The sequence below is a fragment of the Sus scrofa genome, chromosome 13 (genome assembly GCF_000003025.6).
Source record: "Sus scrofa isolate TJ Tabasco breed Duroc chromosome 13, Sscrofa11.1, whole genome shotgun sequence".
In the NCBI taxonomy this organism is placed as follows: domain Eukaryota; kingdom Metazoa; phylum Chordata; class Mammalia; order Artiodactyla; family Suidae; genus Sus; species Sus scrofa.
In genome coordinates this window covers 26,461,641-26,484,089 of record NC_010455.5, presented here as the reverse complement: position 1 = coordinate 26,484,089, position 22,449 = coordinate 26,461,641, and the positions used below count along the sequence as shown (strand labels likewise).

The following is a 22,449-nucleotide window of genomic DNA, read 5'->3' as shown; positions in this document are numbered from 1 at the left end:
GGAGAGGCACTGAGACAGCTAAGAGTTGTCAAACAGGCAGTTGTAGATCACTATGGTGGAAGCTGAGAGGAAGTGGTCTCGAGGCATGGCCTTGAAAGTCCTTGGCACTGAGATAAAATTACCATATACTTTTGTTTAATGTTTGGGGTTCATACACTCTGTCTTCTCATTTAGGTAGTAAGCTCTATAGGTACAAGATTTTTAACTTATACTTCTACCTATGTCAACCCCATCCTTTTTTACCCGCTTTAGTAGAAGCAGCATGATGAGTGGATGATGCATGGAATTTGGAATAAGAGAGGCCTGGCCTCAACCTCTGATTCACCACTTACTAACTATGTGACCCTGGGCAAATTGCTTGTTTCCTCATTTGTAAATAATCTTTGAACAATATTAATATTTTATATTAACATCTGTAAATATTACAGATAAAATATTACTATTACAGATGTAATATTATATTCAGATATTAATATTATATCTGTAATGGTAATATATTGCCTCATCTGTCAACAATATTGATAGGACCTATTTTATAGGTTACTGAGATGTCTTAATATGATAACATAAGTTTTCTTCTTAGAAAGGTACCTGGTGGGTATAAAAAGTAAGCAAGCATAAACCAGAGATTAGCCAGAAACCTGCTGAACCTATCTAAGCCTCAGTTTTTTCCTTTCTTATTAGTTAGCTACTGCTGCACCATAAACCACCACAAAACTCATGGGATTACAATAACAGTCATTTTTTATTACAACTCACATGTCTGTATGTCAGGCAGGGGGCTGTCCTGGTTGATTTTGGGTGTGTTTGCTCATGTGTCTGTAAACTGACTGTGACAGCTTAGCTGACGCAGTTCTGCTCTGTATGTTTCTCACCTTCTTCCTGGATCCAATGGACTTGGACAGGCATGTCCCTTCCCATGATTGTGGCAAAACAGCAAGAGCACAGGCCAACATGCATAAGTGCTTTTTCACACTTCTGCTTGTAGCATGTCTGCTAGCAATTCTATTGGCCAAAGAAAATCATATTGCTGAACTCAGAATTAAAGGACAGAAAAGCACACCTCACTGCTTTAAAGTAAAAGGCACATAGCAAAGAACATGGCTAGAGATAGTTCAAGAATTGGGGCAGTAATCTAACCTGCTGCCTCTACGAAACAAAATATATTCTTGTAATATATATAACAATGCCTATCACATTACATGTTTTCAATAACTACATCTGCTCCCATCTTCAACAAATGTTGGGTTATTGACTCTGATTTTAAGAGTAAAAATAAATTGCTTCCGGGCATTTGACGCTATCCTTGCTTATTATGGAGCTTGGCATATTGTACAAGGCAGTAATTAATTAACAGTTTGGGTTGGGCACCCTCACACATGCAGCCAGTGGCGATGTAAAAAGACACAATCTTCCAGACAGCAACTTGAAAATACGTATCAAAAGCCTTAGAAATGTGTATGTACCCTTTGAGGTAGAAACTTCCATTATGATAAATCTACTCTAGGAAAATAGGAGATAAGTGGAAAAATATCTTTGTGTAAAGATGTTCACTGAAGTGCTGTTTAGAGTAACAAAAAAGGGAAGATGATGACAAATTAATGTGTTACAGGGAAAAAACCTCTCACTGAAAACAGCTAAAAAGGCTGGACTAAAACAATCTGTTTGGGGATTGGAGAGTTACTAAAATAATCACAACTTGACTATCCGAGATTCCAGATAAATGAGAAAGTAATTAAGGTGAATCTGACATTCTATGCTGTTCTCCCCTCAAAGCACAAGTGGGTTCTTGGGTGGTACAGCCAAAGAAAATAAACAACAAAGAAAGGCTTTAAAGGGACAGAGAATTGTAGCAAAGATGTCAGCAGTCTGAGAAGGGGCTGAGGAGACAAAAATTAGAGTTCCAAGCTATTAAGACATCCATGGTTTGAGAGGCTAAGATTCTCTGAGCAGTACAGAGAAATGAAGTGTTTATTCTCAAGTTATTCACCAATTCACAAACAGTATAGGCTGAGAGAAACAAAGCAGAAAGTGGCAGCCAACAGGTTGAAAAGCTTAATGGAAGTTTTGATGCCTTACAAGAGTGGGAGATAAAAATTGGTTTTGAGGTCCTGCCAAGAAAGAGGGACTCTGGTAAGCACCTCATGCTTTCGCATGGAACTTCTAAAGGCCTACACAGCTAGGAATAAAAGGAACTAAAAGTAAACCAGATCTTATAAAGAATGATACCCAATCCATTCTGTGATTGGACTAATACAAACTATCCTAATTCTACCTGCCTACCATAGCTAAAGGTCCATTTACAGCTTCTGCAATATTTTGTACACAATGTCTGACATTCAGCCCAAATTCCCAGGATATAAGGGACAGTGGAAGGAAAAAAATCAGACAATATAAACAGATCCAGAGGTAGACAATAATATACAATGGAAAAAAAGACAGTCTCTTCATCAAGTGTTGGGAAAGCTGAACAGCTGCATGTAAATCAATCAGGTTAGAACACTCCTTCACACCATGCACAAAAATAAACTCAAAATCGCTTTAAGACTTAAACATAAGACATGACACCATAAAACTCCTAGAAGAGATCATAGGCAAACCATTCTGATATAAATTATACCAATGTTTTCTTAGATCAGTCTCCTAAGGCAACAGAAATAAAAACAAAATGGGATTTAATCAAACTTGCAAGCTTATTTACAGCAAAGAAAACCATAAACAAAACGAAAAGACAACCTACGGACTGGGAGAAAATATTTGCAAATGATGTGATTGACAAGGGCGTAATTTCCAAAGTATACAAACAGCTCATACAACTCAAAAACAAACCAAAAAACCCCTAAACAATCCAATCAAAACAGGCAGAAGACCTAAATAGACATTTCTCCAAAGAAAACATATAGATGGTCAGCAGGTACATGAAAAGATGCTGAACATCAATAATTACTAGAGAAATGCAAATCAAAATTATAATGAGGTACCACTTCACACTGGTCAGAATGGTCATCATTAAAAAGTCTACAAATAACAAATTCTAGAGAGGGTGTAGAGAAAACAGAACCCTCCTATACTATTCCTGGGAATGTAAATTGGGGCAACCATTATGGAAAACAGTATGGAGTTTCCTTAAAAAAAACTAAAAATAGAGGTGCCATATGATCCAGCAATTCCACTCCTGGCATATATCCAGACAAAACTATAATTTAAAAAGATACATGCACCTCTATGTTCATAGCAGCACTATTCACAATAGCCAAGACATGGAAACAGCCTAAATGTCCACTGACAGATGAATGAATGAATGAATATGTGGTAAAGGAGTTCCCACTGTGGCACAATGGGATTGGTGGTGTCTCTGCAGCACCAAGACACAGGTTCAATCCCTGGCCTGGCACAGCAGGTTTAAGGATCCAACATTGCTGCAGCTGTGTATAGGTCAGAACTGTAGCCAGATCTGACCCCTGGCTGGGGAACTCCATATGCCACAGGGCAGCCAAAAAAGAAAAAAGAACATGTGGTACATATATACAATGGAATACTACTCAGCCATAAAAAAGAATGAAATAAGGCCATTTGCAGCAACAGGGATTGACCTAGAGATTATTATTCTAAGTGAAGTCAAAAAGAGAAAGACAAATACCATATGATATCACTTATATGTGAAATTTAAAATACGACACAAATGAACCTATCTATGAAACAGATTCACAGACAAAGAGAACAGACTTGTGGTTGCTGAGGTGGGTGCAGGGGAGGGATGTATTGGGAGTTTGGGATTAGCAGACATAAACTCTTATAAATAGAATAGATAAACAAGATCCTATTGCATAGCACAGGGAACTACATTCAACATCCTGTGATAAACCGTAATACAAAAGAATACGAAAAAGAATGTGTATATATGTATATAAGAATGTGTGTGCGTGTGTGTGTGTGTGTGTGTGTGTATACCTGAATCACTTGGCTGTGCAGTGGAAATTAACACAACATTGTAAATCAACTATACTTTAATAAAATAAATTTTTAAATAAATTTAAATTAAAAAATAAGTTTCCCTAAACCCTCCTACACTACTGGTAAAAATGTAAGTTGGTACAGTTACTATGAAAAAACAGTATGGAGATTACTTTAAAAAGTAAAAGTAGAGCTACCATATGATCCAGAAATCCCACTCTGGGCATATATCCAGAAAAGACAAAACCTTTAATTTGATGAAAATGTGATTTAAAAACTTCCAAAAAACAAAAGTCCAGGACCTAAAGCCTTCACAGCTGAATTCTATTAAACATTCAGAGAAGAGTTAACACCTCTTCTTCTGAAACTCTTCCAAAATTTTGCAGAGGAAGGAACACTCCCAAGCTCATTCTATGAAGCGACCATCACCCTGATGCCAAAACCAGATACCACAAAAAAAGAAAATTGCAGGCAAATATCACTGATGAACATGAATGCAAAAACCCTCAACAAAATATTAACAAACTGCATACAAATATATATTAAAAAGATCACAGACCATGATCAAGTAGGATTTACCCCAGGGATGCAAGGATTCTTTAGTATCTGCATATCAGTGTGATACGCCACATCAAAAAACTGAAGGAGAAGTGGGGCAGACAACAGAAGTAAGAGAGGCTACACCCCTATTATCTGTAAAAAGGTCACCACACCAAAAACCTATAAAAATGAAAAGACAGAGAACTATAACTCAGATGAGGGAGAAAGGAAAAACCCCAGAAAATCAGCTAAGCAATGAGGAGATTCTCAGCAACCAGGAAAAAGACTTTAGACTGCTGATGCTGAAGATGATGCAAGACATGGGAAATAAACTGGAGGCAAAGATGGATAACTTACAGGAAACACTGACCAAACAGATACAAGATATAAAGCTTAAACAAGAAGAGATGCAAAATACAATAACGGAAATAAAAAATTCACTAGAAGCAGCTAACAGCAGAAAACAGGAGGCAGAAGAACAAATAAATGAGGTGGAGGACAGATTAGTGGAAATTATGGATGCAGAACAGAAAAGAGAAAAAAGATTGAAAACAAATGAAGAGAGTCTCAGAGAACTCTGGGACAACGTGAAACGCAACAACATCCGTATTATAGGGGTGCCAGAAGGAGAAGAGAGAGAGAGAAGGGGACAGAAAAAATATTCCAAGAGATAATAGCCAAAAACCTCCCTAACATGGGAAAGGAACCACTCACTCAAATCCAGGAAGCACAAACAGTACCCAAGGAGGAATACCCCGAAACACATATTAATCAAACTGACCAAAATTAAAGACAAAGAGAACATCTTGAAAGCAGCTAGGCAAAGCAAACAAGTAACATACAAGGGAACCCCAATGAGCCTATCAGCAGATTTTTCAGCAGAAATGCTGCAGGCCACAAGGGAGTGGCATGATATACTTAACGAGATGAAAGGAAAAAAACCTCCAACCAAGATTACTTTACTCAGCAAGGCTCTCATTCAGATTGGAAGGAGAAATCAAAACCTTCACAGATAAGCAAAAGTTGAGAGAATTCAGCAACACTAAACCAGCCTTACAACAAATACTAAAGGAACTTCTCTAGGCAGAAAAGAAAAGGCAGCAATAGAAAACCAAAAATTCCACACATGACAAGGCTCACCAGGAAAGGTATATATACAGTAAAGATACGAAAGTATCCATGCACAATTATGCCACCAAAATCAGAAATCATGAGAAGAGGTGGGTACAAATGCAGGACACTGGAAATGAACTTGCAATTAAGAGAACAATAACTTAAAACAATCTCATATACATATAGACTCTTATATCAAAACTTCAGAATAACTGCAAACCAAAAATCTACAATTGATACACAAACAAGGAATCTCTGGAGAAGAAATATATCTCATAGTAAACAAGTGCATAATCCACCATGAAGGGGGTCATTTGACATCATTCTTGGAATGCTGAAGTCTTCTTATCTCTGATTCTGCTTTCCTCTCCATCAAAGAATTTATGATAATTATAATTAAATAATGCAACTGTACAATTAAATAATATAGTTCTACAATTGTATTACTAATAACAATTTCTCTCCATGGGTACAATGTAATGTCTTATCACATCACCTAGAATGGTGTAATGCCTTTATTGAAGAATCAATAAGATGTAACAAATTGTGAGGATATATTTATATAGTTACACTGTTTTTTAACCAATTTATGCATTTTATATTTTACTTATTTTCAGAGTGTATATTATTTTTGTTATTTTTACTGGTTAAGTTATTCTTTTTATTATGCTATATAAAATATTTAATGGTATATAAGGCTTTCTTCCTTATAAATTTTAGTTGCATAATATATACAATTTTAATATAATGCTAATTTTTAAAGAAAAATTGAAATGTAATAGATAATACTAAACAGTAAAGATGAAAGCCATACAAAATGGGATAAAGTATAGAATAAATTTCCTACTTGTCTCAGCATATTTTCCATTCCACTTTTCCAGAGGGAGCCACTTAATCTGTTTCTTAAGATCCATGATATAATAATCTGTGTGAATGTAATTGTGTTTAAATATATGTATTTTATTTTGTAAAAAAAAAAAAACTGAAGAAAAAAACCTACATGATAATCGTAATAGATGAAGAAAAATCTTTTGACAAAATTCAACACCCATTCCTGTTTAAAAAAAAAAAACTCTCTAGAGAATGGGCATAGCGGGAAACTACCTCCATATAATAAAAGCCATTTATGACAAACCTGAAGCTAACATTATTCTCAACAGTGAAAAACTGAAAGCATTTCCACTAAGATCAGGAACAAGACAAGAATGCCCACTTTCACCAATGCTATTCAAAACAATTTTGGAATTCCTAGCTGTGGCAATCAGAGAAGAGAAAAAGAAATAAAAGGAATCCAAATTGGAAAAGAAGTAAAACTATTACTGTTTGCAGGTGACATGATACTATAACTAGAAAATCCTAAAGACGCTACCAGAAAACTGTTAGAGCTCATCAATGAATTTGGTAAATTTGCAGGATACAAAATTAATACACAGAAATCAAATGTGCTTCTGTAAACTTTTACTTTCTGAAAGATCAGAAAGAGAAATTAAGGAAACCATCCCATTTACAATGGCATCGAAAAGAATAAAATACCTAGGAATAAAGCTACCTAAAGAGACAAAAGACGGGAGTTCCCATCATGGTACAGCAGAAACAGATCCAATCAGGGACCATGAGGTTGCAGGTTTGATCCCTGGCCTTGCTCAGTGGGTTAAGGATTTGGCATTGCCGTGAGCTATGGTGTAGGGTGAAGACGTTGCTTGGATCCTGCATTGATGTGGTTGTGGCATAGGCTGGCAGCTGTAGCTCTGATTTGACCCCTAGCCTGGGAACCTCCATATGCTATGGGTGTGGCCCTAAAAAGGAAAAAAGGAGAGAGAGAGAGAGAGAGAGAGAGAGAGAGAGAGAGAGAGAGAGAGAGAGAGACACCAAAGACCTGTTCTCTGAAAACTATAAGACACTGATGAAAGAAATCAAAGATGATACAAATAGATGGAAAGATATGCCATGCTCTTGGATTGGAAGAATCAATATAGTCAAAATGACAATACTACCTAAGGCAATCTACAGATTCAATGCAATCCCCATCAAATTATCAATGACATTCTTTACAGAAGTAGAACAAAATATTTTAAAACTTGTATGGAAACACAAAAGTCCTCAAATAGCCAAAGCAATGTTGAAAAGAAAAAAAAAAAAAAAAACGGAACTGGAGGAATCAGGCTCCCCAACTTTAGATTCTACTACAAAGCTACGGTCATCAAAACAGTATGGTACTGGCACAAAAACAGAAATATAGATCAATGGAACAGGATAGCCCAGAAATAAACCCAAACCCCTATGGTCAATTACTATGACAAAGAAGGCAAGAACATATAGTGGAGGAAAGACAGTCTCTTCAATAAGTAGTGCTAGGAAAACTGGACAGCTACACATAAAAGAATGAAATCAGAATACTCTCTAACACCATTCACAAAAATAAACTCAAAATGGATTAAAGACCTAAATGTAAGGCCAGATACACTCCTAGAGGAAAACATAGGCAGAAAACATAAGGTCTTTCACATAAATCACAGCAACATCTTGTTTGATTCACTTCCTAGAATAATGACAATAATGACAAAAATGAATGAAGGGGACCTAATTAAATTCAAAACCTCCTGCACAGCAAAGGAAACCATTAAAAAAAATGAAAAGGCAACCCACAGAGTAGGAGAAAATCTTTGCAAATGATTTAGGTTTAACCTCCAAAATACACAAACTCATACAATTCAACAACAATAAAAACAAACCACCCAATTGAAAAATGGGCAGAAGACCTAAACAGAAATTTCTCCAAAGAAGACATACAGATGGCTAGCAGGCACATGAAAAAATACTGAACATCACTAATCATTAGAGAAATACAAATCAAAACTACAATGAGGTGATGCCTCACACCAGTTAGAGTGGCCCTTATTAACAAGTCAACAAATAACAAATGCTGGAAAGAATGTGGAGAAGAGGGAACCCTCCTTCACTGTTGGCAGAATGTAAATTGGTACAACCACTATGGAAAACAATATGGAGGTACCTCAGAAAACTAAATACAGAACTACCATGTGATCCTGCAATCCCTCTCCTGGGCATATATCCGGACAAAACTTTCACTGAAAAAGATACATGCACCCCTATGTTCATAATAGCACTATTTACAATAGTCAAGACATGGAAACAACACAAGTACCTATCAAGTGATGAGTGGTTTAAGAAGATGTGGTATTGGAGTTCCTGTCATGGCTCAGTGGTTAACGAATCCGACTAGGAACCATGAGGTTGCCGGTTCGATCCCTGGCCTTGCTCAGTGTGTTAAGGATCTGGAGTTGCCATGAGCTGTGCTGTAGGTTGCAGATGCTGTGCTGCGTTGCTGTGGCTCTGGCATAGGCCAGCATCTATAGCTCCGATTAGACCCCTAGCCTGGAAACCTCCATATGCTGTGGGAGTGGCCCTAGAAAAAAGTCAAAAAGACAAAAAATAAAAATAAAAATAGATAAAAGAAGATGTGGTATACATATGTAATGGAATATTACTCAGCCATAAAAAAGAATGAAATAGCCGTTTGCAGCAACACGGATGGACTGAAAGAATATTGTACTTAGTGAAGTAAGCCAGAGAGAGTAAGACAAATATTATATGATAACACTTACATGTGGAACCTAAAAAATAGTACAAATGAATCCATATACAAAACTAAAATAGAATCACAGACATAGTAAATAAAGTTATGGTTACCAAAGGGGAAGAAGGATAGGGAAGGAAAATTAAGAATATGGGTTAACAGATACCAACTACTACTATACATAAAACAGATAAGCAGTAAGGATTTACTGTATAACACATGGAACAATATTCAATATCTTACAATAACCTATAATGGAAAATAATCTGAAAAAAATGTATACGTAAGTGTATCACTTTGTTGTATAACGATAACTAACATAATACTGTAAATCAACTATACTTCAGTAAAAAAATAAAAATAAAAACCAGATCTCCCTATCTGATGAATAAAAACAAAAATTCTGAGAATAGCAAGTGTTGGTGAGGTGTAGGGAAAACAATTAGTCCTCCACTCTTTGGGTAGGAGTGTAAATTGACACCAGGATTTTGGAGGGAATCTGGTGGTTTCTTTGAAAATAAAGAATGCCCATACCGTTTGATGCAGAAACCCACTCATGGGAATCCAGCTAGCAGATATACTTGACACCATGGAAAGATGTTCGTGGCAGCACTGTCCAGAATTGGTGAAAAGTCAGAGCCACCTAAACGTCCATGTTTATGAGAACTGCTAAACGTAACATGACACATCCCTACCTTGGAGTTCTGTGCAGTGATAAATAAAGATTGCTTTAACCCAAATGGCTGATACAGAACATAGTAAATATACGAAAGAGAAAATAGTGAGTTGACAATGATATCCTACTTTTATTATATTTTCATCTGCATGTAGTGTGAGTGTGAATAACACACACACATATACAGCTTTAAGAAGTTTCTAGGACTTCCACTTTTTAATTATATATGCTTGTATTAGTTATGAATTTCTTTTTAGTGAGCATGTATTATGTTTATAATTCTTAAATCAAAAATGTAAGTGAATAAGAATTGAACATCTAAAGCCTATAAAGACAAAATGTTTAGTGTTTCATTTCTTAGACGTAAGGTCACGTTTGGCCAGAGCAGTTCCGGCCACAAGTACAGCCTTATGAGGATCCTTCATGAGGCTCATGCCACGTATGCCTGTGGGCATGTACACATACCACACATAGCTACCTACACACAAACACACACACACACAGTTGTCCAGCTCTGCATGTGCATGTGGGATGCACGACTTTATAGAATCTGGAGCAGTTCACATTTTTTAATGTATTTATTGGTGCAAGGGAGTAAAGAGCCAGAGCTGAGCAGGCAGAAAGGAATGTGATGAGATCAAAAACCCAACAGTCACCACCACCTCTTCTGTCTCAAATGGGTAACACATTCTGTGGCATCCATGGTGCCCCCCTGGTTTCTGGCTTTTCCCTTTTGTCTTCGAGATGGGTGAACCCCAGAAAATGTGGCCGTGAGGATGGACACTCACCCATTCAGGTCGTGTTGTCAGGCGTGCCTACCCACAGCGAGGTGAGAGTCCCACCCAGCCTGTGGGGTGCTCATGGGCCCTCATCCCCAAAGAGTGTCAGGTTGTGTGTCCGGATATGGCCCAGCAGGATCTGTCCTCGCCGCTCTAGTGTCTGGAGAACCTGCTGCAGGCCCTGTTGTCCTCCTTGGCTTTCCCAGAACACAGGGTCCATCTGCAGCGACTTGAGCAGCATATTCTGTAGACACCCTGATGCAAGAACCTTCACAACAGACTCAGGAAACCTGGAGGAAGGTCCCCCAGCCCCATAACAGAAAGGAAGAGCAAAAGCCATGTCAGAGAGTTTCCATGACAAGTTAGGCTAGATGGCCAGGACCTGCCAAGTCAGCCTGCAAAGTCCCTAAGGCCACCTGCTGACTGGTCATCTGGGGACACTTCCACCTGTTCTGCTGTGACAGCAGGCAGGGGAAAGAGCTTTTGGTTGAGTCCCATACCACAGAGAAGCTGGGCAAATCAGCTCTGCTGGCCTAGGTAAGGTGAGGAGAAGCCCTCGGAAGGCTGAGCTGCTGGCAGGAGTGAGCGGAGAAGGGGCCTCCCGGGCTAGCTCCCTGCTAGGCAAGGGGCCAATGTAGGGCCAGCCTGCCCACAGCAGGGCAGCCTGTGTTGTGCCCTCTGAATACTGAGGCAGGGCAGCCCATCCAGGAGTTGAAGGGCCTGCTAGCTCTATCCCCTCAGCTTTCCCAGGAGACTCTGCCCCTTCCTGAGGCTCAGTCCAACAACTCTTATCTGATGGACTGTGGACTTCTCAGAAGCCATGGCTCAAGGTACCACGGTCTACAGTAGGGCCATCAAGCTTCAGTCCCTGGACTTCCACCCAGCCCCTTTGACCCTCACCCACTGATGCCCTCCAGCAGCCGGAAGTTCAGCTTGTGCTCAGGGTGCTGAAGGTTGCCAGCGTTATCGATGAAGACCAGATGAGATGGATCACTGCTCCGGACCTCAGGGAAGAAGAGGGATAGACAGAGGTGGGTCAGGGTGCAGCCTAGCTGGTGCCCGTGAACTCTGTAGGGGCTCAGGGGGACTTGGGGGACCCTGAGCTGTCAGCCCCAGAATCCCCCCTGCTACTTCCCAGTGCTGAGTAGTGAGCTTACTCCATGCCAATGCTGTACCTGTCCAGGCACCATCTCAATGAACCTGACCAGCAACCTTGGGAATTGGGCACTAGTATTACCCCCATTTTATAGAAGCAGAGGTACAAAGAAGTTAAGTAATTTGCACAAGGTCACACAGCTAATAATTGGCTGGCTGGTTCAAACCTGGACCCTAGCCCCAAGCCACAGGAAGAGGGACTGGGGGCTGAAGGGGTGAGGAGCATGGGTGGGAATGGGTAGGGGTAGAGGGGCTATGGCTGCACTGCCAAGAACACAGGACATCCTTCATCCTCAGGTAGGACTGACCATGCTCTGTCCCCACAGAGGAGTTTAGCATCTCCTAAAACTCTTCAATACTAAAATCAGCGGCAGGAAATTCTTTAGCATCTTAAAACTCTGGTATTCTAGGAATGAGAGGTCATCTCCTTCAGCTCCCCATTCCTATACCCTGCACACAGTCCCAAGATTCCCTGGTCATTTCCCATAGTTCTCTCCAGTAACCTGGGCTTAAATTTTGAACTTTTGTCTCTAGGACGGCAGCTTTCCCTCTCTCTGACTCTGCCCTCTCATCCATCTACACACATCAGGTATTTCTCAAAGCCCAATGACTCCTCCCTCCAAAATCTGCTGTCTGGAAGGCTCTGTGAGATGGCCTGCACTGGGGGTAAAAGATAGATATAAAGACTCTCCCTCTCCCAAAGATATTTGTCTTTTACCAGGGAAGAGGAAAAATGGCTCTGGGGCAAGGGAGGGAGAACTACCACCACCACGGAGTAGCTCCACAAGGCAGCCCTGGCCTGAGGGCTGGTGGGGCTTTCTGACACTCAGCCCAGGGCCCCAGGCTAACAGCTACCCTCCAGAGCAGTGGCCAAGGGGAGGCAGCAGGACACTAGACTTACTGGGCAAAGACAGCGCAGCCCTTCGGCAGGGTGGCCCTTCACTCCTCCGTGCAGGAGAAAGTGCAGTTCTGCCCCACTAACCACTTTCCAACGGCCTCGACAGCACCAGCCTGTGGGCCATCAGGGTCCAGGAGAGAGTCCTTCACTGCCACCAACCAGACATGCAGCTTTGCAAACTCCCTTCCTCACTCTATGCTACAACTTCCATGTTTACTGGCACAATGAGGACATCTGACCAGACACAAAGTTTTCATACTTTGCTTCCAGGAGGCCTAGGGCATCCCGTGGTCTCTTGGGACCAGAGGAGCCAGTGACAACGGCTCCAGCCCCTACCCCAGACCCACTTCAACCACACCCTCAAATTTCCACTTTCATTGGTTCCATATATTAAGGATTCCTGGAAACATTCAAAAGATCCTGCTGCTGAAAAGGAGAAGACTGGGGCATCCCAAGGTCAAGTGATCTCTGACACTCGCCAACAGCATCTGCTGTGGAGACAGGAAGACCTCAGTCTGGGGCAACCTGGGGACGTACCAGGATGTGGACCAGCCGTAGTTCCCTCGGGTTCCGGCACTTCTCTCGAAGCCTCTCTTCCACACAGGGGTCCGAGGGCTCGGGCTCAAAGCCGCAGCAGTAGCGATCCAGGCGGTCGTGGACCTGTGGGGACACTGTCCTCTGAGGGGGTGGACGGTGCCTGTTTCTACCAGGTGCAACACTCAGGCCACCTGAACCCTGAAGCCATGCGCTGAGGACCACCCTCAGGGCTCTCTACTCCGCGCTGCTGCGGGCCTCCGGCCACAATGGGAGCTTCTGCCTGCTCCTTGGGCCCGCTCGCCCGGCACGCCAGGCTTGCTTACTTACACTATGTGGATTTCCACTTCACACCTGCTGATTACTCTATACCACTGGCCCTGAGCTCCAGCCTGGAGCCTCCACTGCTGACTGTCTACCTGGGGAAACCCAGACGTGACCACTTTTTCTTTAAGCAGCAAACACTACAAAAAGGATTCCTCCCTCCTCAGAGGTAAAATCTTTTAATGATGGTCTAGGCAGCTCTGGACTCTAGGACAGCTCTGCCCTGCTGCGGGAGGCCTGAATCAAAGTCTGGAAGGACAGCATTCCTGCTCCTGACTCATCTTACACTGGATGCCTAAGTTCTCATGTGTGGGGTGGCAGCAGCTCTGAGGAGCTTCCCATCCCCAGTATACACACATATAGGTGACACATATGACCTTTTTAAAAAAATTTAAGGTGTGCAGTATAGCAATTTGACCTACATATGTCATAGATAAGTTTAGTAAACAGCCATCATCTCTTATAGATACATAATTAAAGAAACAGAAAAAAATTTTTTTGACACACATGACAGTCTAGAGTGGGTCAGGGGACTCTCCTAGTAACTCTGTCCACACACTTGCTTGCAGTAGCTTTCTTCAGAAGGAGGGAGTTACAGCCAGAAGGTCAGGAATGGGGGGAAGGTGAGTTACACCAGGGCTCTCTGCAGAAGGAACACGGGGCAACCAGCTGAGTCCACCACAGCCCTGATGTCATCACCCAGGCTCCTAGTACAAGTTTGACAGGGAAAAGGCTGAGGACAGAGCCCTGTAGCATATGCCCCCAAAGACCTCCCAGCCCTCCAACGGGTTTTAAGTCCACCTGAAGCTAGTATCACATCCCTATATTTCTCCATATTTTCCTAGAACTGAGCAAGGGGGATCCTTCTCTGTGCTTTCAGAGGCTCCTCCCTCCAGAGGCCCTGGCCTCACGCTGGCTACAGGCCTGAGAATCAGAGTCTGAGATAAAGCAGCGTCATGATGATCTAGCCACTCTCTTCTGTGTGCAGGCCTGCTTTGCAGCACGGACAAGTTTGAGACAGACACCACTTAACACGCTCTCTCTGGTTGGGAGAGTAAATGCCAGGGCAGTTCTAGCAAGACTGAAATACAATAAGTGCTCTGGATTTTCACATTATGCTCAATGCACAGCCAGCCAAACACTCCCTGACCCTGTCTCCAGGCCATTTGATTCCAACTTTCAGCAGCATTATTTCCAGAAGAAGCTACAAGGAATACTGGCCCATATAACATGTGCAGTGCTAGCTTCCCCAAATCTACAGCCCTCTGAATGCGGAACAGGAAGGAGCTGGCCCAGCACAGTTGCCAGTGTCTGGGAACTTTTTTCCACTGAAGAGAAATTCCATTTAAACAGAGGCAGCCAAGCAAGACCAAGCTTAAGTTTCATCTCACATCACTTCAGGATTTGATTCTTTGCCCCCTTTTTGGAAAAAAAAAAAAAAAAAGAAAGAAAGAAAGAAAGAAAAGAAAAAGAAAGAAGGAGCAGTTAACCAAGAAAAAACTATAATTCTTTGCAGTTTTGGTTTTCTGACCAAACTAGCAGTGTTGCATGATCATGCTGTGAATTGATGTTTTTGTTTCATTTTACATAAACAGCTGTGAAGCCCTTACTCCTGTGCTGGGTACCGCTCTGAGAGCTATACCTATCACAGCTCACTTAACCCATCCCAGCAGCCAAGAGGCAGATACAGTCATTATCCTCATTTCAAAGATAAGGAAACTGAGTCACAGAGGCTGGGCAAAAGAGCTAAAGTGGTCCCACAGAGCTAAAGGGTTGGTGCCTAGTCTCAGACCCGGGAAGTCTGGCTCTGACCACTGAGTTGGACTGAGTGGCAAGCATGTGTTTTCTGGCACCAGAGAGTATGAGCTTCTGATGCAAAGAAGACTTGTTCAGCATAACCAGAGACTCAGCTGAGGTTTTTTGAGTGAAAGAATGAATTAATGAAGTGCATGGCTGGATGACAGCAGGGAGGATCTGGGGGGCTGGGGGCGGAGGCCACATGGGGACTGATCACCGAAAGCCTGCCATCACGTGTGCCCTAGATCCCTGCCCAGGATACCAACAGAAGACTCCATGGGTAGGCCTGGCTCTGGAACCCCCAACCCCCAGTGTCTTGGTGGGACAAGACACTGCAGTCTGCCAAGAGAGACTCCAGGCCCAGCTGTGAGGGAGGGGAGGCCTGGGAGGAGACTTGCACAGGACATGAGGTGTGGCCTGAGTCTCCTAACCTACCCACCACACTCTGAGCCAAGATGGGGTCCTCAGCCAGAGCTCGATCTGAATCTGGTGGGTTCCCGAAGAACCTCCTGCTGTCCCTGCCCTCCCCTCATGCAGGACCCTCTCCACAACGGGGGGCAGTCACAGGCCCAGGTTCTTCCAGGTGGAAAGCGTGGCTTTTGGCTGGGTTCAGTCACTGCCAGAATGTCCCAAGGTGGCAGCATCTCTGTCCAAGGAAGGCATCAGGCTGGTCCCTCACTGACTGGCTGGCTGTTAAAGAATTCACGAGGCTTTAGGAATGTCAGGGTGTGGGGGAGGAGTAGGATACTCTGCATTGCCTCTTACTTTCCTCTGACACCTTCCTCTGTGGGGCTCCCCTCGTGCCCTGACAAAGGGCAACCTTCCTTTTGCCGCCCTATGGAGGAACATCTAGACACTTACCTGCCTCAAGCCTGAGGCCAGAACTTACAGTACCAGATCTGGATGTGGCTGAATAGGCCAGCTGGTGGGCTTTGAGGAGATGGTCTGAGAAGAACTAGATCTCATTTAAAAAGATATCTATAGGCGTTCCCGTCATAGCGCAGCAGAAACAAATCTGACTGGGAACCATGAGGTTGAGGGTTCAATCCCTGGCCTCGCTCAGTGGTGTTGCTATGAGCTGTGGTATAGGTCGAAGACATGGCTCGGATCTGGCATTGCTGTGGCTCTGCAGTAGGCCGGCAGCTACAGCTCCAATTAGAACCCTAGCCTGGGAACCTCCATATGCCGTGGGTGCGGCCCTAAAAAGGCAAAAAAAAAAAAAAAGGAACAAGTTCACCCTCCATCAGGGAGTGAGCAAGGGCACCTGTTTCTAGTTTTCACTCCCATAAGCCACAGCATAAGCCCCAGTAAAGCCTTGCCTGAATTTCTTATCTGGCCTCTTATCAACTTCTATTGATTAAAGAGTCCAAGGACTTGGGTCAGTAACAATATAATGGAAGGTAAGAGGTCACTTGCAATGGTCAAAAGCAGATGAAATACCAGTAGCATCCCAACCCGGAAATGAAAGTCCAGCTCAAGAAAACAATAAGATGTTTCTGAGAAACAGGAATAAATGGAAAGATATATCCTGTTCTTGGCTAGAATGACCCTATTTTTAGAATGTAAATTCTCTCTATATTAGTCCACACAAATTTAATTTGATTCCTTCTCAAAAGGACTTGGGAAGGTGAAAGAAGTCACAAGCTGACTCTAAATTTCACGTGAGAATGGTATGCAAGAATATCAGGAATATTCTAAAAAAGAGCAATCGAAAGACCAAGCCCTCCCCAGATATTAACATAAAACATAAAGCGTGATAATTAAAACAGTGTGATTCTGGCACATAAATAGACAGACCCTTTATAGGAACAGAAGAGTCCAGAAATAGACCTTCGTACATATGGAAATTGGCTATATGGTAAAGGCAGCATTTCAAATTGGGGGAAAGAATGATTATCCAGTAAATGGTGCCAGGACTTTTGAGTTGCCATCTGAAAAAATAATTACTGTTTTGCACCTGATTTCTTACTCCAAAATAACTTTCAGATGGATCAAAAATATATGAAAGCACATGGGAGAATTTTTAAAATAACCCTGAAATAAGGATGGCCTTTTAAAACATAATATACTAACCTAGAAGTCATAAAGGAAAAGCTTGATAATTTTAACATCATAAATTTTTAAAAAATTTCTGCACAGCAGAAGACCTGGAAACAAAATTTAACGACAATTGAAGCTGAGAGAAATATTACAATACAATGAAAACAAAAGACTAATTTCCTTAACCTATAAAAAGCTCTTAAGTTCATTATTAAGAATAAGACCAACAATCCAACAGAAAATGGGGCAAAGAATATGTACATTTAGGAAAAGATTTCTTAAGAATCTGAACAGAGGCAGGACAAAGGTGAGGCAGAAGAAGGTGGTGCTCCATGTCGGGCTGTACAAAGCAGGTCAGCACCTGAGACGGGCCCCTCCCTTGCCTCATGAATTTGCTGCAAAACAAACGACCATGAGCTTAATGGCGTATTAACTCACAGTCTCTGCACGTCAGGAGTCCATCCCATTTCTCCTGACTTCTCTGCTCAGAGTCTCAGGCTGAACTTAAGGTGTCGGGTAGGATCACATCTCATTTGTAACTCGGGCTCCTCCCTTGGGCTCAGTCAGGTCATTGGCAGAAAGCATTCCTTGTGGTTATAGGACTAGGTTCCCCGGGATCTCAGGGTCCTGCTGGAGAATTTCCCTCTCCACAGGCAGTTCAGAGCATGGCTGTTTACCTTCTTCCTTGAGGCCAGGGAACGTCTTTAAAAGAATCTCCGGATTAGCTCAAGCCCACCCAGGAGAATCTCCCTTTTGAGTAACTCAAAGTTAAGTGATTAGTAACCTCAAAAATAAATTCTTATCATACTGTAATAACTCTGTATGGTGACAGATGAAAGCTAGACATAAATTAGTGATCATTTTGTAATGTACAGAAATATTGAGTCACTATGTTGTATACCTGGAAATGACATAGAGTTATAGGTCAATTATACTGCAATTTTTAAAAACACCCAGGAAGTTCTCTTGTGGCGCAGTGGGTTAAGGATCTGGCATTGTGACTGCTATGGCTCTGGTCACTGCTATGGTGTGGTTTTGATCCCTGGCCCAGGATCTTCCACCTGCTGTGGGTGTGGCAAGCAAAAAAACAAACAAAATAAAAACATCCAAAGTTAACTGACTGGTAACCTAATCACTGTAGTGATATTCTGTAATATTCAAGGGCAGGAGTTAATACTAAGGGGGTGGGTATCTTAGAGACCTCATCCTAATCAATCAATACATATTTATTTATTTATTTATTTATTTATTTATTTACGCTTTTCAGGGCTGTACCTGCAGCATATAGAAATTCCCAGGCTACAGGTTGGATCAGAGCTGCAGCTGCCTGCCACAGCCACAGCCACATGGGATCTGAGCCTCATCTGCAACCTACACCACAGCTCAAGGCAAAGTCGGACCCTTAACCCACTGAGAAAGGCCAGGGATCGAACCCGCATCCTCATGGACACTAGCTGGGTTTGTTACTGCTGAGCCAAAATGGAAACTCCAGGGTCTTGCTTAAATTTAAGGTGCTTAATGTTCCTTTTAAACACCCTTGTCTGGGTGGGCTGTTTCACTCCTCCATGGCTGGCTGCACCACCTGTGAAGGAGAGAGAAGGACAGCACCTATCTCTTGGGTCTGTAGTGGGACTTGAAGGAACTCATGTGGAGGCACTCCCTAAGTGGTGGTGACTATTTTATTTCATGTCTCCAGCTGGAAGCCTGAGGGGTCAGCAGTGGTCATGGATCTGGGCTCCTCTCTAATTGACACAACACTTGATGTTCCAGGAAGGCCAAGCCAGAGGAGATACCATGAACCAGAGATTTGAACTCAAAATAAGGAACACACGTGCAGAATCACAAATGAGTGAACAGGGCTCCCTGGGAAGGAAATGGGCCAGCTTACCCAGAAGAGACCCAGGAAAAATGATTTTTCAGAGTCTGTTAAGTAAGCAAAGAGGCAAAGGCATGCCCTCTGTAGCCAAACTGCACTGGATTCGATCCCAGCTCTAGCACTAAAGGCCTTGTGACTGTGGGCAAGTTCCTAGGCCCTTCTAAACCTCAGTTTCCTCATCTGTAGGATGAAGCTAAGAAAACTGTCTGTCCCCTAGGGCTGTTTTGCCTCAGCACATGCAAAGTGCTGGCACAGTGCCCGATGTGGAGGACGTCAGGCAGCATGTTGTCATCTGTTTTGGATGCAAAAATTACTTACGTGCCAAAGGTGAGAGCTCGACAAATGACCATCATGTTGTTTTCTGCCTCTGAGATTCTTTCTGGACCCTAAAAGAAACCCTAAAGGGTTGGGGATTCTTTTCAGTCTAGAGGAAGGAGTGTCATTTGAGGAAGCTGACCACAGCAGCACCTAGACAGGAAATCATACAGGGACCTTGGATGTTCATCCATTCATTCACACATTCGATAGGTGCTTATCTAGGACCAAACTCTATGCAGGTGCTGGGCATATCGTGAACAAAAGAGAGATAGAAGTGAATGAATAAAATAATACTGTGCTGGGAGTCACAAAGGGAATCGACTGGATACCATGAAAGAGAAAGAGGAAAACAGTGGGGGAGGGGAAGGTCAGGAGAGCTGAGGCCGGGAGGAGGAGTCAGAGGCATGCCCAGGAAGAAGCCCTGCATCTCGAGAAACTGATGAAGGCCATATGCCAAGAGATGGGTCTGGAGGCAGCCGACAGGAATTGATCCCATGGGCCCTTCAAGAACCTGATATTGAGGGCATTGAGAAGATTGTGCTTTATTTTTAATAAGAAAGCGACACCATCTGGGGGCTCTCTGCCGGACCAGTTATGTATGAACTTTAGAGCCCTCTCTCCAACTTCCAGAGCTGTGGGCTTTGCCAGGGGCTTTCCCAAATGCCAGGGAATTAATGCCTCCAGAAGTGGCCCTCAACCAGAGACCAAGGGAAGATCAGGCTATAAAGAAATACCTCATGCCCCCCACCTCTTGGTGGGCTAACTTTGAACATGTATTTTATACCGTTTCTCAGAATTTTTCCATGGAACCAAGCCCCAGTCACCCACAGCAGGTAACCTGCTTGATGACATGCCTTGTGTTGGCTGCCTTCCCTCCCTTCCTCTTCCTTACAGGTGTTTCCTGGGGTCCCTCTCAGATGAACCACCACACTGGCATCCTGGTCTCAGGGTCTGCCTGGGGAAACTGAAGCCAAGACATCACTCTGGCTTCTGTAAGCCTGGATTGGAGCAGACAAAAGTGGAGGCAGGGCGACAAGTCCAGATAGGAAAAGACAGTGGCCTGGACCAGGTAGCAGCTGAGGCTTTCTGGGCACTGGACTTTCAAGAATGTGAAGGCCTTTTAGGAGCAGAACCTGCAGAATGACTTCCATGAGCAAACATTACCCTCTCACTGTGCAAGTTCGCCACAACTCCTCACCCAATCCAGCCAAGCACATAGCCTCCAAGAAGAAGCAGGACATGAGAAAGGAAGCCCCTCTAAAAGGGAAAAATAGGAATGTGCCCAACCCCCCAGCACTTCCTTCCCTCTCTCTGGCCTCTGGGCAGAAGGCCCCCTTGGGTCCAGCAACAACACCCCTCGGGTTAGATTTGGCTTACAGAGATGTGAAGGTCACAGCTCCTGAACACAGCTGGCTGTGCACCTTCACTGTCCCAGGAGCAGGAGTGAATGCAACTCCGGCTGCAAGTGGCCCCAATGTGAAGCCGAGTAGAGCTCTTTGGGTTCTCCTCCCCCAACACATATACACACTCTCCCACCCACTGTGTCCATCAAGGAGAACCAGCTTCTCAGTGACCCTCTCTCAGTCTACTTCTCCCTGTGACACAGCCCAGGCTGGGGTGAAAGGGCACCACTCACTATTGTACACCAACTTTCTTAGACAAATCTGTTTATTAATTGAGAACACTGTCCTGGTCATACTGACCTAGTGAAACTTGCTTTTGACTTATTCACCACTGTAGCAGATGCTATTGGTAACTGACCCCCTAATTTCCTCTTGGCGTTCATTAATGCAGTGCACACCGAGGGCTCTGGGCCTTCACCCCTTTCTTGCTTCAGGAGCATGTTTAGCTGGCCATCATATGGGCCAAGCTAGAAGTGCCAGGAAGTCAATGCCCTCAAAAGCAGTCTCAACTGGTGACAGTTGGGAGATAATGCATGAAGAGCTCAGCTTCCATGGCCCTTGGGTGGATAACTTGAGGTGTGTTCTACACATTCCCCAAAGGTCTCAAGCAGGACTGAGCCCCAGTTGTCCACAGCAGTGTCTGGGCACCACATGGAGAATATGTGGGTTGACGTGAATGGTGTGCATATGTGGGGCTATGGCACATGGGGGTGTGTAAGGTTCATGGGTAAGTGTACAATGTGTGTTTGGGAGGTGTGTGACTAATTTGCTTATTGTCCAACAGATATTTGCTCCTCTCCCCCTTCCACTCTAGACATTGGACTTCCTTTCCCCAACACTGGGCTTGGCCATTGATTTGCTTTGGCCAATGGAGTAGTAGCAGAAGTGACATCAGCAGAGGCCTTAATTGTGCCTCTGCAGTTTGGTTGAGCCCTTGGGCTTCTTCTACTCCCCATAAGACACCTCTGCCCTGGGGTAATGCTGCCTCTTCACCCTGGGCTCCAGAACAAGAAATGACGAGCAGAGCAGACCGCAACCCACAGCTTGGGGCCAAGATCAGCTGAGTCCAGCTGACTCACAGACCCTGGAGCAAGAGATCAAAAGCTGGTGTCTCAAGCCATCGAGTTTTGGAGAGCTTTGTCATGCAGCATTATTTCAGCAATCACTAATATGGAGTGCTACAGGGATCTTCCAAGAACAGAGTATGATTTGTGGGGGCATAAGCAAAGTGTCTGGGTATAGTGCTTGTGTATTTTGTGTCTGGGCAAACACTATGTTGTAATACACAAACACAGGAAAACAAGGGTTTACACTGGATGAAACAAAACAAATGAGTAAGCATACCGCAGAGTGGGCTGTGTGTGGAGTTTGTTCCTGACTTATGATCAGAAGGGACCTCGGGTTCCTAGGCTAAGAAACCCACAGCCCCGCCTCTCTCCGACTT

At 43.3% G+C, this 22,449-nt stretch overlaps 1 protein-coding gene across 1 annotated transcript in view; it reads right to left on the bottom strand.

Annotated features, from left to right (window-relative positions):
• FAM198A (family with sequence similarity 198 member A) overlaps positions 10,441-22,449 on the bottom strand; it is a 58,013-nt gene continuing 46,004 nt past the window's right edge. The window contains 3 exon segments of the mRNA XM_013981528.2: positions 10,441-10,950; positions 11,561-11,664; positions 13,251-13,373. Coding sequence (XP_013836982.2) covers positions 10,740-10,950; positions 11,561-11,664; positions 13,251-13,373 — 438 coding nt within the window. The 3' untranslated portion in view covers positions 10,441-10,739.